Source organism: Babylonia areolata, chromosome 27 (genome assembly GCF_041734735.1).
Source record: "Babylonia areolata isolate BAREFJ2019XMU chromosome 27, ASM4173473v1, whole genome shotgun sequence".
In the NCBI taxonomy this organism is placed as follows: Eukaryota; Metazoa; Mollusca; class Gastropoda; order Neogastropoda; family Buccinidae; genus Babylonia; species Babylonia areolata.
This window is the reverse complement of record NC_134902.1, coordinates 33,104,056-33,119,602: the sequence shown is the minus strand read 5'-3', so window position 1 is coordinate 33,119,602 and position 15,547 is coordinate 33,104,056. Positions and strand designations below refer to the sequence as shown.

General features: G+C 42.4%; 1 protein-coding gene across 1 annotated transcript in view; it reads right to left on the bottom strand.

Moving 5' to 3' along the window:
* Positions 1-8,763: 8,763 nt before the first annotated feature.
* The window catches only part of LOC143300929 (uncharacterized), a 73,762-nt gene continuing 66,978 nt past the window's right edge, over positions 8,764-15,547 (bottom strand). The window contains exon 6 of the mRNA XM_076614864.1: positions 8,764-11,179. Coding sequence (XP_076470979.1) covers positions 10,590-11,179 — 590 coding nt within the window. The 3' untranslated portion in view covers positions 8,764-10,589. The remainder of the gene's footprint in view (positions 11,180-15,547) is intronic.

Sequence of the window (15,547 nt, the reverse complement as noted above, 5' to 3'; positions counted from 1 at the left end):
TGGTTGTGTTTAAATGACTCGTGATGTTTTGAACAACAACAACAACAAATATTATGTGGTTTTTTCGTTGTTTTTTTTTGTGTTTTTTTAAAGCGGCTTGAAAAGGATACAATTATGTATTTGATTCTTATTTATTCATTCATTTCCATTCATTTTCTTTGGAATATAATTTCCATGTATCCATTATATTTCCCTCGTGATTTCAGTTGTGATCAACTTTCATTAATAGTTTGGATTGTGATGATTCTCCCGTTCATATCGAAAAAACAGCTAAAATCTAAGTGATTTCATTAACGGTTTTGGGGAGAGAAAAACAACAACATTGGACTGTGATTATCCCGCTGAGATCTAGAACTCAGCTAAACACTAAATGATGGTCCTTAGTTAGCACCAGGGGAATGGTCACTGCTGACCTCGTCTGACAATTCAAAGGAGGTGAAATTCCAGCCATTTCTTTGAGAGGCCGATACTGGATATTTTATGTAGTGATCAGAGACAAAGCTCTAAGCGCCACACAAATACGGAGTTATTCGCACAACAGGCTGCATGCCGGTGTGGAGCCGACTGACAGCTGCCTTTTAATAGGCGCTCGTGCGCACACGCTCACACGTGTATAATTATTAGAGTGAATTTTACCACGAAAATTTTGCCACGGACAACTTTTTGTGTTCTTTTACGAGCTCTTAAGTGCATGCAACACACGGGACCTCAGTTTATCGTCTCATCCGAATAGACTAACGTTCAGACCATCTCTCAGGGTCAGGTGGAGGGAGAGAACATTTTGGCAAGTGTGGGATCCGATCCCGCCTTTTTACCTGCGCAAAGTGCATCCTAACACACGTGGCCTTGGTTTATCGCTTCATCGGAATGACAAGCGTTCAGACCATCACTCAAGCTCAAGTGGAAGGAGAGAACATTCTGGCAGGTGTGGGATTCGATCCCGAACGCTCAGATCCTCTCCGTCACTTCCTAAGCGGATGTGATATGCCACCAGGCCACTACTCAGGGCATTGTGAATGTCCCTCTTCATTAAAGAGCGAGTCTGCGGTCTCCCCACCCCCAGTTATTGGCACTGAAAGGTGTACGCAATTGTTTATGTTTCTCCCATCCTGCTTTTTGTGTTAGATCATCTGTGTACAGTCGTTATCAACGTGACAGACGGGTTGTTTGTTTGCACGTCCTTGGTTTTTCTCCACAACTCCAACACCTTGGATGTATAAGGCGTTAAGAAATATATTTGTCCTGGTGTTTTGGGGTGGGTTTATTTATTTTGTATACTTCTGAAGTTATACATATTTGTGTGTGTTTGTGTGCGTATCGATTAATGATTATGTGTGTGGGTGTGCATTGCGCGTGTTAGTATGTGTGTGTTAGTGTGTGTGTGTGTTTGTGTTTATGTGTGTGTGTCAGTGTGTGTGCGTGCGTGTGTGTGTGTGTGTGTCCGTTAGTGTGTTAGTGTGTTGTGTTCACAACTCTTTTGCACATATATGATTTGCTGTGACATTGTCTGCGAACTGAGGAAGCCAACATTTTACCCATGTTCCTTTTTCTGAACAGTAATTGACCAGACTTTTTTTTTCTTTTTCTTTTTAGAATTCATTTTATTTTATTTTATTAACTAGACAGGAAATGTCTGAGTGGTGTGACTCAGCAAAAATGTTTCTAGGTTATCAATTGCATTCTCATTACTAATCGAATGAATAAGGGGAAAAATAATGCGTTTAAAGTCGATGTTATTAATTTGTGATTAAATGAAATGAGTCTTGTGATAAATGTGTTGAGATTGTAAGGAAAGGAGGTGAGAAGCGAACTTGACTTTGATTGACAACCTGATTGTGGGAATGTTTCTGAATATTGAAATAAAGATAGAAAAGACCAAAACTGCTCTGAATCGCTGTGTGTGTGAAAGAGACCGAGAGAATGTGTGCTTGTGAGTGTGTGTGTGTGCGCGGTTGTGTGTGTGTGTGTGTGTGTGTGTGTGTGTGTGTGTGTGTGTGTTTCTCCGCGTCTGTATGTGTGTCTGTCTTTAATGAAATAAAAAGTTTGAGCAGGCACATTGTGGCGACCTTTGATTCACTGGATTCATCTTCAGGAACTGTTTCGTGCTTCGGATTTATATATATATATATATATATATATATTATTTTATTATTATTTTTTTATTATTTCATTTTTTTTTGGATCAACAGCATGAATATCAGATTAGTTGCCAGGATATGTGGTACCCCTTATGTCGTGAGACTACGGGGCAGATGAAGAAGAAGAAGGAGAAGAAGAAAAGAGATTTCAAACCAGAATTTTAGAATTTGAATGCACGTACCCAACGCACAGCTTCAAAAAAAAAAAAGTAAATAAAAAAATAAAAATAAAAAAACACGCGTATGTGCTTGCTAGCCCCTCTGTCCATTCACTTTTGTCACCGTATACCTTCTCCATGCGTCCGGGCACACACACACACACACACACACACACGCGCGCGCATAATGAGGTGCCCCTGGATGATATCACAAACATATTTACATTGAAACTAAAACTAAAACGAAATTGGAACCAGTCATACGATAGTGCAGTCAGTAATCACAGACCCCCCCGCCCCTACTCTCCAAGTACGCACTGGTTATCATGAAACGCAGGTTCGCGCGCATATGTTCACACATACATGCACACAAGCGTGCGTGCACACACACGCAAACACACACACACACATATGCGCGCGAGACCAAGCAAACACACACCCAAACTCACTTGTGTATTGATTAAAAAAAACAAAACAAAAAAACTTTATTCTCTAGGCAAATATTACACAACCAATATGCATATAATCACGATAATATGAACAATGATTATACACAACGGGGTCAAGACTCCCTCTTTAACCAGTACCGTAAATATATATAATTATTCATATTAATATATATATATATAGAAAGCACAAAGGCAGATGTACAAATATCGGAACATGTATGTTACATTAACGTTTTTTTTTGTTTTTGTTGTTTTGTTTTGTTTTTTGTCTTAATTCACAGTGAAACAAAAACACGTATAAACTAAACCATTGAGGCAGTGTTGTTCCACGTTCTCTAAAATGTATACAATACAGAACAACAGGAAACCAACAAAGAAACCAAACCAAAAACAATACACACGATAATTAACAAACAACAAACGATGAAGAAATAAAAGAAGAAGAGAAAGAAAAAGAGGAGGAGGAAGAAAAAGAAGAAGAAAAAAACAACACACACATACACAACAACAACAACAACACACACACACACACACACACACACACACACAAACCCACTATGAATGAACGAATGTATGAAGAATAAAAAGGAGTATATAGTCAAGCAAGCAACCTACATAAACTAAAATAAATGACAAACTGCTATGTAATAATAATAATATGATGATGATAAAGATAATGATAACAATGATAATAAACGATGATGATGGCGATGATGATGATAACAACAATATTAATAATAATATTGTGTGTGTTTCACAGTACCTGATATATAATATGTATCTCATTCAACATTTGAACATCATTCCACTTGTCAACAACAAACGATAACTACAACAGCAACAATATGACAACAATAATTCCAAGGTATTCGCGCAGGAAATAATTCTGATCGGCTAAACGTCATAACGCTTTTGCTTGAGTCGAGTCCTTTAAAAAAAATTAAAAAAAGAATCAAGAAAGAAGAAGAAGGAAAAGAGAGAGAGAGAGAGAGAGGGGGGTGCGGGGGGGGGGGGGGGGGGGGGGGGGGGGGGGGGGGGAGGAAGCAAATCTCACATCCACTCAACTGTCAGTGTCAGCCAAGCTCGAATGGTGATCAAAGATTTATGGTCCCATAGCCTTTACGGCTATCAGGGCAGTGAACCCATATCCACTGTGTCTAGGGCTCGGCACAGGAAGGCGGGGGACCAGAACTCTCCTTCCTCCGTTTCAGATTAACCTTCCCCAACCGGTCAGGTGCCTGCCCCCCTTCATACCTGGGCAGAGTGAGGAAAAATTAAGAGTAGAGTGCCTTCATTCCCTTGGGACATCATCATACTTTGCTGAAACGGGCCTCGAACCCCGAACACTGGTGAACACTGGATCAGAAGTTCAACGCTTAACCGACTCTGCAACGGCACCCGGCTCGTGTGGTTGGAGGAAAAGTAATTATCAGATTGTGTTTGGCTTAAAGGGGGTAGGGTGGTGCTTGTACACAAAAAAAAAAAAGAAAAAAAAAGAAAAGAAAAGGCCATTCGATTAGCGAATGTTATCATTCCCAACCTACATAACATCGCATCCGGGAATTCAACCCATTTCTCTCATATCTTCGAACTTCTTGAGGTGGGAACACGCTCATAGATGAGGCGATAACACACCACAGTGCCAGAAGTTTCCATTGGCATTCCAATGGAATCTATCGTTTAGATATTAAAAGTGTCACCTACACAATAATTCCTACCGTATAAACTGTAAACATTTGTGCCTGTCAAGGATGTGGTAACCTCGTGAAGATGACAGGTGTGTGTGTGTGTGTGTGTGTGTGTGTGTGTGTCTGTATTTGTATACAATATTTTTTTTCATTCACGTAAAAAATGTGAACTAGTTAATCGTTACGTCAGAAGCAGCTGGTTATCCCAGATTTAAATAGAGGTATATATATATATATATATATAGAGAGAGAGAGAGAGAGAGAGAGAGAGAGAGAGATCGACTATCCTCAATGATAGTTTGTCCACTAACAAAATGAAAGGGTTGGCAGCGACTGAACGACTGATTGCTTGATATGAATATTTGTAAACTGCCTGTCCTCAGTCAGAGACCAACCCATAAGGGCTTTCATCCGCTTGATTTTTCTCAATGGAAATGGCAGAGAAAATGAATTGAGAGAATGAGGGGAGGGGGTATGGGAAGAGAGAGATATATATTTGAGGGTCCGGAGACACACAGACACAGAGGAATAGACAGACACAGAGACAGTCACATAGACACAGACACACACACACATATATATATATATAGAGAGAGAGAGACAGACAGACAGACAGACAGAAACAGTGAGACAGACTGACAGACAATCGGGCAACACGAAGACAGACAGACAGACTGACAGACAGACAGGCTGAATCAGTCGCGCTATGTCAGAAATGTGTTTAAAAAACAATCCGACTGCCACTAACGCACAGTGGGCCCACGAGCCGCGCAGACTTCCTTCCACCCGTTGTGAGGCAAGGCACATACATCTTCGTCGTGCAGGTATGCCATGGGGCCAAGACACAGGCAGCGCCAGCAACTAAACAACAAGACCAACAACAAGAACAGCGCCCCGTTCCTTTTTACTTGCCGTTCGCCGCCTACTGCTGCTAACTTGTGCAATGTTAGTAGGTCGCTTCATTAAGGGACGCCTCATGCGAGCTGTTCTACGGTTTGCCCCGTTAACTTGTTCACATTTTCCCGGCAACTTGTTCAAATTTTCCCGGTTACTTGTGAAATGTTGGTTGGTAGCTTCAGGGCCGGTTTCACGCGCTGATCGACAGTTCGTCCCGTCAAGTTGTTCACATTTTCCAGGTAACTTGTGCAATGTTGGTGTCTCGCTTTATGGGCCGCCTCACACGAGCTGAAGTACGATTTGCTCCGTTAACTTGATCACATTTTCCCGGTAACTTGTGCAACGTTGGCAGCTTAAAGGCCGCCTCATAAGAGCTGTGTCGGCCATAATTCGCCTGATAACTTGTTCACATTTTCCTGGTCGGTAAGCTGAATTTTTCGTCTTGGCAAAGTAATGGCCGTCTCACATCTGCTAACTTACGCATCGCCAGGTATCAGTAAACTTTTCGTTTTGGCAGCGTAAGGGTCGGCACACATTAGCGAAACCAAACTCGCCTGATAATTTCGTAAACTGTTCGTTTTGGCAGCGTATTGGCCGAACCGATTTCGCCTGATACCTTAGTAAACTTTTCGTTTCGGCAGCTTGAGGACCACCTCACATTAAGCTCACCTAAAATTCGTTTTAGTGTCATCGCCTGCTAACGTGAAATGTTGTGCAATGCTGGCAGCTTACGGAACACCTCACACTGACCGAGCCAAACTTCAGCATTTGTAACTTAGATATAGGGGAATAGATAGAGATATAGGGAAACAGGAGGTAATATCTGTTTGGTTTTTTTGTGTGATTGTAACCTTGTTTCCAAAAGCTGATACAAGCAACTGTGGCCAACATATTTAAATCTTTTGGATTACATAAACACATACACACACACACGCACGCACGCACGCACGCACACACACACACACACACATACAAATAGTGATTCACACGCACACGCACACGCATGCTTCGTTTTCATTTATAAGAAAGATAAGGGTGAGAGGAATGGAAGAAAAACGACAAAGAAAGCTATTTCCCTTCCCTTTTCCTTCCGCGGAAACAGCATATGCACGCACATGCGCTCTGTCTCTGTCTCCGTCTTACGCGCGTACACGCACATAATTGTCTGTTAATTTGTGTTTCATGTCTTATTTTTTTCTTCTAGAAACTAAAATACAGATTCTTCATATCTACTGACCCATTGAGTCATAGATGTGAATTCTAACACACAAATCAAAGCATACAATGCCTACAATAAGTGACAACATGTGCATTGGCCTGTGTGTGTGCGTGTGTGTGTGTGTGTGTGTGTGTGTGTGAGAGAGAGAGAGAGAGAGAGAGAGAGAGAGAGTGAGAGAGAGAGAGAGAGAGGGGGAGGGTAGATATTTCAAATCTAATGACACACACATACACACGCGCAAGCAAAAACAAACAGTAGGATTAACTATTCAAATCATTTCCATTCCTTTATGTACTTTGTTTACGGTCAGTTTTTACAACAACAACACAAAAAAGGGGGTGGAGGGGGCTGTGGGGGTCAAGGGGGCTGGGGGTCGGGGGGGGGGGGGGGGGGTCGGGGGCGGAAGAGAAGGTATTTTCTTAATTTCATCCATCCATCCAGATGTGTTTTGCGCGATTAATATACCAAGTTAGCGTTCCCGTTCCTTTTGTTTCTATTTTCCCGTAAATTACAGAAGGAATGCTGTTTTTACCATTTATCATCATTCTGGGGGAAAAGGTGGCAGAATGGTTAGATAGGACGCTCATCTGCAGTGTCCCCGAGGATCTGGGTTCAATTCCCGCTCTCACCCTTTCTTCCAGGTTTGACTGGAAATAGCAAACTGAGCGTTTAGTCATTCGGGTGAGACGATAAACCGAGGTCCAGCGTGCAGCACGCACTTGGCGCACTCAAAAAGAACCCGTGGCAACAAAAGCGTTGTCCTCTGGCAAAATTCTGTAGAAGAAATCCAGTCTGATAAGAAATCAAATATGTATGCATGCACTCAGTATCTTACAAAGCGCGTTGGGCTATGCTGCCTGGCAGATGTAAGGTAACGATTATGGATTTGTCCAAAAGCAGTGGCACCTCCTTGAGAAACTGAAACTGTTTTTACTACCTTCAGAAGTATGTTGTTCCCAATATCAAAACAGGTGTTTCTGCTTCATGTTTTTAAAATGTGAGTTGCTATGTTTTCCACTGACTGGATAGCCGATGCATTACTGTCGCTGAATGCCACATGTTTGAATAATGGACAAGGCGTACATTTTCAGATCAGACACAGATAAAGCATAGAAAGAAAGACCGTTGTTCATGTTGTGTACGTAGATCTTCTGAGATGACGAGATGCTATGTAAAACAAGTGTGAACTGAACTGTATCGAAATCTGGGTCGACTGCAAACATCCACCACTCTTTTATTCAATATGATCTCTCGTCTATTTTTTCAGTGTCTTGGCTAGTTGTTTATGTGCATTCCCCCGGCCTAACTTTCAGTCTTTCCACTTACCTTTTCAGTACTGTTTATGTTTTACTTATTTATTTCCAAACAAGAGAACTATATACTGTAGAAGAAGTATGAACGGAAGAAGAGAAAGGCAGATGGTCGATATGGCTTGATCATGTTTATCCCACCCCCTCACCCCCTCTGTGGATCTCCCCTGGAGAGGAAGTATGCTGACATGTCTGAGACTTGGAATCACTTCAGAGTTAACTACACAAGTCTGGAAGTGACAGTACAAACGGCAGGGGAAAATTTGCACGTGAAACACTGAAGAAAAAAAAAGTTGTGACGTACACGTGCCGACTAAAATGCGTTCTGCTCTCAACGTGCAGCAAACCATTTGTGCTGTCTGCTTGTGTTTTTCCACCTGTGTGTGTGTGTGTGTGTGTGTGTGTGTGTGTGTGTGTGTGTGTTTTCATGCTCTTCTTTTTCTATCCTTTTTATTTCGGTGCACAAAACACTGAGTCGAGTTTTTCTGTCATTCGAACATTACATTTTGCAGCTGCTGCTGAAAACATGATAAAAAATATAGCGCGCGCGCGTGCGCGTGTGTGTGTGTGTGTACGCGTGAGCGCGCGTGTGTGTGTGTGTGCGTGCGCGCGCGCGCGTGTGTGAATGAGACAGAGAGAGAATGAGAGAGAGATTGAGAGAGGGGTGGGGGTGGGGTAGAAATAGTGAGACAGACAGATTGAGATGATATACGCTTACAACTTCTATGTTTCTAACACGGTCTAAAAAAAAAAATCAGCATAATTATCATTAAGTTATGTGATATAATCACCATCAGATCGTCTGTCTCCTTTACATTAAATATTTTTTCCTTCGGTATACAATTGTTCTTATTATCCTCTTGATTAAATGGAGAAAGAGAGGGGGGAAGGAGGGAGGGAGGGAGGGAGAGACATACAGACACAGTGATAGAAAGAAGTTAAGGGAGAGAGAGGTAGAGAGAAAATTGTATGGAGATAATGCGGATGAGAACTTTTCTCTCTGTGAACTCTAGTCTATGCTCACCTTGTTAATTAAGCACATGGTTTTACACAAAAAATCGCAAACAAGACAACACACTGATCGACCGCGCGACCAACCAGCCAATCAACCACTCATCCAACTGATGAAAGAAGCAAAACTCAACAACAGCGACAACAATGGCATGAACGCAAAGAACAAACAGAAGCCATATCGCTAATCACATCAAGATTTGAACAGAAAACACAGTTTGAACAGTCCACAACGAAAACTTCGTACTACCGACACAGTGCCATCTTCACCCTCTTTCCCTTCACTGACATCATAACGGTCCCTGATGACGTGAATCACCACGTGTGACGTCATCCATCAGCACTGGTCCGGTGACGTCACAGTCTACAGACTCCGAGGGAGACTTTTGTGAGAGAGATTAAACAAACAAACAAAATAACATCTTCACTCGAATTGCTCCTTCACCCAGTGTGAACACGGAGTCACAAACCAATTTGAATAAACATCACAATTCTCTGTCAAGACACGAGTACAGTTTCTGCCATGGCATCATTCTTCTCCGTCATTTACGATAATCGTATAACCCACAACACTGGGGACGTGGTGGCAGGGTTGGGGGGTGGGGGGAATTGTATATAATACCAAGCAGGGGGACTGGTTCAGTGGATTTTGGAACATCTTATAGGGGGTAACCAGCCATTCGACCGAGCAATCATCTCCACAGCGCATTTGTTCTCAACTTTCTGTGCAAACTACCTTTCATTTCATCTGGGTTTCTTCAGCTTTCGACGTGGTCCTGGCTTGTAGCACATCCTGAACAAGGTGGAAGGTCTTGTTTTGATCTTTGTATCTTCTCACTTAAGTCTGCAAGTCTTCCTGTGTTGCAGTTCCTGCTTTGGACAGGTAAATCAAGGGAAGAATCAAACTTCTATCCCCCGGGAAACTGAGCCACACAATTAAAAAAAGAAAAAAAAATCCTGCTCGTCATTTGATTATCTCTTTAGTGTTTTTTTTCCCCATGTTTGATTATCAGATTCATTGTAAACCGGACGCTTACTTCTGTGGAGGTTCTGGGAACATTCGACATCTCCAAAGAAAGAAATTTGAACTGCATCTCACAAACTGAGAATTCTTCCTCGCGTTTATGGACGTTGGAGGGAACAGTGGAACCAAATAACACCAACGCAAATATTATTCCCAGCTGTTCGTGTTGTTCGCATTCAATCAGTCCATTGCTGTTCCTCCATACAGTCTTTCAATCGTGATTTTTTTCCTAGTGTTCCAAGCGTGTCCGATCTGCCTGACAATGCAAAGACAAAGGAAGAGAGAGAGACTAAACAACAACAACAAAAAAACCACCTCTCACATCATGAAAAATGATCCACTTCACGAAAGGTGAACATCTTTCAGTTTTGAATCAGCGTTTTTCTTTCGAACCAACGCTTCACATTCTCTCGTTCGATCAGTCTTTGCAACTTGTTCAGTTTTATTTCTAAGCACGGCAATAATCATACCTTTTTAAGACGAATGAGAAAATCTTATTTTCTTCTTCCCAGCCAGTGATTGTGAACATAGTCCTCAGCTTTCGATTTTACATCACTTCCAGCCCCTGCAGGAGCAGAAACAGATTTCTCCTCTACCATTCTATTTGTCGGATAAGGGTAGGTTATTGATTATTTTTTTGTTTTGTTTTACTTTTTTTTTTTTTTTTTTTTTTTAATGAGAAGCTGTTGAATCAATTAAGCAACGTTGTCGTTCAGCCCGCTGGCCGTCACGTTCCTGTTGTTGCCGCCCCTCTTCCCTCCTTTCCTCATCTTCTTTCCCTTCTTCCCCTTCCTCTTCCCTTTCTTGCCCTTCTTTCCCTTCCGCTTGCCCTTTTTGCCCTTCTTGCCCTTGCCCCCTTTGCCGCCCTTGCCTCCTTTGCCACGCTTCTTGTCCCCTTTGCCTCCCTTGCCGGACTCGGGTTTGTCCTTGCCCTTGTCGTCGTCGTCGATGCCCAGCCCGGACCCTTGCAGCATGCTGACACAGGCGTCGCCCTTGCGGATGGCTTTGAGGGCCTTCTTGAACTCCTTGTCCTTCTTGGCGAACGGGGTGACGTAGTTGATGTAGTACTTCTCGTCCCGCTTGGAGCCGAAGACCAGAAGGCGGGCCTTCTTGTTCTGGGTCACCATGTCGCACGTGCAGCCCTCCTTGCCGTCCAGCAGCGGCACCATGGCCTTGACCTCCTTGCCGCTGAGGGCCCCCCGCTTGTAGTTCTTGCGCCGCTTCTTCATCAGCAGGGCCTGGTGACCGTCACGCGCCTCGATGCCCGTCACACTGACCCGGAGCACTGCAAGGTGGGGAGGAACACATCATCATCATCATCATTATTATTATTGTTATTATATTTTTATTATCATTTTTATCATTATCAAAAATAAATATCCAGCGCCTACGTTTGGTCAGAGACCAACCTTTAAACGCTTTACAAACACGCAGTCATTATCATTTACATTTATAAAATATAGCGCCTATCCTCAGTCAGAGACCAAGATCTATGCGCTTTACAGAGTCATTATCCTTGATACTTATATAGCGCCTGCCTTCAGTCAATGACCAAGCTCTAAGCGCTTTACACAGTCATTATCCTTGATACTTATATAGCGCCTGCCTTCAGTCAATGACCAAGCTCTATGCGCTTTACACAGTCATTATCCTTGATACTTATATAGCGCCTATCGTCAGAGACCAAGCTCTAAGCGCTTTACATAGTCATTATTTGATGAATATCTAACGCCTACCTTCGGTCAGAGACCAAGCTCTAAGCGCTTTATATAGTCATTATTTGATGAATATCTAGCGCATACCTTCGGTCAGAAACCATGCTTTAAGTGCTTTTCAAACACGGAGTCATAATTATTCACACGGATATCGCGCCTATCTTCAGGCAGAGAGACCAAGCTCTCAGCGCTTTACAGGCACGGAGTCCTAAAGAGTATATACTTATACAGCGTCTACATTCGGTCAGAGACCAAGCTCTAAGCACTTAACAAATACCGAGTCATTATTATTGATGAATCACTGCGACCTACCTCTGAGCGCTTTTCAACCACGGAGTCAATAATTTTCATACTGATATAGCGCCTGTCTTCGGTCAGAGACCAAGCTCTAAAAGCTTTATAGAAAAGGAGTCATTGTAACTCATAATTTCATAGCGCCTAACAACGGTCAGAGACAAAGCTTTATGCATTTTACATACACGGATTCATTATCATTCATACTTATATAGTGCCTCTCCTCGGTCAGAGACCAAGTTCTGAGGCTTTACAAACACGGAGGCATTTGCTGCCTACCTGCGTACAGCCGACTGACAGCTGCCTCAAGGCACTCATCATTCGTTTCCTGTGTCATTCAGTCAGGCGAACGCACACACATAATGTCAGAAACACTGTTGGTATTACCATCGTCGCCGTCGTTGTTGTCAGAGTCATCATCATCACCACATTATCATTACTGTCATCACCAACAAATACACCAACAATAAATGAAACAGGTGGAGCAACTGGATACTGTTATTATTTTCTTTTTTTCTTTTTCGTTGTTTTGTTTTTATTGCTTGATTTTCTCTGAAGTGCAAATTTGGTTATGTGGTAAATGTATGTCGAGTGTATATATATAACCATAGCTATTTCTGGAGTTTATTTAATAATTTGTGTACATTACGATGAGGGGGTGGGGGGATGGAGGAGGAGAAGAAGTGGAGGAGGAGGAATAAAAATGATAAAACACACGCGCGCGCGCACACACACGGATAATCAAACAGATTAGATTTGTTCATAGAATAAGCGGGTGGGGGGGGGGGGGGGGGGGGGGGGGGCAATGCTGAACGGTAACAACAGAGACAAGGAACGGAAAAGGTTTACATTTTTCTCCAGGTCCACATTCCTGATGATCGTACAATCAATATCAATTCAGCAAGACAACAGCAGCAACAATAACAACAACAATGATAATGATAAATCAACTACAACAACAATAATAATATCAACAACGGCACAACAATAATCATTACTGACAATAACAACTGGAACAATAATGCCCGATTACATAAAAATCAAATAAAAACAAAAACAAAACAGAAAAAAACAAACACACACGCCAAAAATGAAACATAATTTATACACAAATATGTAAAGACATGAATAAATAATGACTGCATGGATGGACGGATACATAAGAGAAAAACAAAACAAACGAGTACAGGAACAAACAAACAACTGAATGACGATCAACGCGATGAGGACAATGATATTAAACATCGACTGCCATGATGAACGTTGCAGCCAATAACTGTGAGTCTGTAACACTAGAACTGTTCATGGGAGAAAAGGGCAACACTGCAAAACCAACAGCAGCAGTAGTAGTAGTAGTAGTAGTAGTAGCAGTAGCAGTAGTAGTAGCAGCAGCAGCAGCAGTAACAACAACCGTAGTAGCAGCAACAACAGCCGCAACAGCCATCTATCAACCAACCAATCAAAACATTGCTCTGACTAATCAACCAGTTAAATTCACAAATCAATCCACTGATAACACGTCATTGACCCGTTCGTTACTATCATTTACTAATTAACTCATCAACAGACAACAGACTGAAAAAATCAACCGCAGTTAGATCGAAAACCAACTCATTAGTGGAAAGAAATATGCTGTGTCAACATTAACAGTAACACTTGCTCACTTTTATTCTCAACTCATTCATCCATCCATCCACTTTTACTTCAATCATCTCAATTCTTTTTTTTTTTTTTTCTTTTTCTTTTTGTTTTATAATCTTTCGTCTGTCTATATATCTCTCGGCTGAACTATTCCTTATACATTTCATTTTATTCATCTACACAACCTTTCATTCATACATCCACTTTTCAAGCCACCCCATCCGCACCTACAAGTATTCTGTGAACCGGAAAAAAATATCTGCAACTGTGCTGAGTGACAAACACGTTAACGGACGTTTGTTTTTGCGGAGACAGAACTCTTCAACTCCTTTACCAGGGGAAACTCAATCTCAACAGATGTGCTCAGCACCGGTCTGAACTATAAACTGCGCTGCTGGAGGGGGGAGAGAGAGACAGAGAGACAGAAACAGAGACAGAGACAGACAAACAAAACGAGGGAGAGGGAGAGCAAGGGAGAGGGTGAGAAAGGTGGAGAGAGAGAGAGGGAGAGAGAGAGAGAGAGAGAGAGAGAGAATGACAATGACGATGACGATGACAATGACAAATGTTTCATTGAGGGTGGAATGGATAAGCTGGAAGCTTCTTTACACCATGCCCTCACACATGCATACACACACATACACACACTATGATAAATGGAATAAGTGTGAATAAATAAATGACATAGAACAAACCAAACAGATAATAATAGCAACATAAACGGATGAATCAAAGACTACAATTTCAGAAACACCATGAAAATCATCAAAACATTGCCACATGAAAATCTTCAAACACACACATGTATGTGCACACACAGACATCACACACATGTACTCGAACACACAAATACATAGACATGCACACACACACACACTCGCCTTTTTCCGAGAGAGAGAGAGAGAGAGAGGAGAGAGACAGAGTGTCACAACTCATGACAATCTCGTGGGGAGTGTTTTGTACATGCCCTTCCCCACTCGCTCTCCCCAGCTTGTCTTTTTGTATGTGTGACTCCCGGTTGTACGTTTTTCACGTGCAATCGTGGAGTCATGTGTGTGTTTGTGTCACTGCTGAGCAGAGTTTAAAATTTCTCTGTTCTGTCAGTGACACTTCTCTAGGCTTTTCGCCCGCGGCCTTCTTTGAGGAAGGTCGTGTCTGTTTGGGTTTGGGGCTTTTTGCCCAGTTGGTACCCTCAAGTGAGGATGGCCTTTCCTCCAGGTGGCCATGTTTTCTGTATTCTGTGTGCTCCAGCTCAGAGGGAGTGCCCTGCTGGACGTGTCTTGTCTTTGTTTTGGTTTATTTCCAGCGTCAGGGTAGTGGTACCCGGTTGGCAGCATCCCACTTCCTGTGCCATTTGTCCTTCCACCTGTGTCGGCCGGGTGGCATTGGTGCTTCAGTTGTCTGTTGTCAGCAGTTTTCCCCGCTGCCCTCTTCTCGTCACTGTCATCGTGTACCCGCTTTCATCGTGTACCCGCTTTCATCGTCGTTTTCTTCAGTCTTCGTTGTCCACGTCATCGTTTGTTTATTTTTTTTTTTTCATCTGGTGTTGTGCAGAGTGTTTCAGGTTTCTTTGTTTATCAACTGTCCTGAGTGCACAACATTCTTCAGACTGTTTTTTTCGCTGGACGTACGTGTCTTCGAGCTCTGTTCTTTTGTGGGTTATTTATCCATTCTGTTGTCGTTTAAGTGTATCAGTTGTTGTGGCTGTGATTGTGGTTAGTTTCATTTGGCAAGTTCTGTGTGTGACTGAATAAATGTATGTAAACCATGAATTATTTTAGTCTGTGTTTGTGTTGTCTGGGTGTTAGTGTTGGGTTGGGTGGGGGTTTCTAGTCCGCTCTCTTATAGAGCGTGACACAGAGACAGACAGACAGACAAACAGACAGAGAAAACGAGGGAGGGGGAGAGAAAGGGAGAGGGTGAGAAAGGTGGAGAGAGGGAGGGAGAGAGAGAGAGAGAGCGAGAAAGTAGTAGTAGTATAAGAAGAAGAATAAGAGACCACC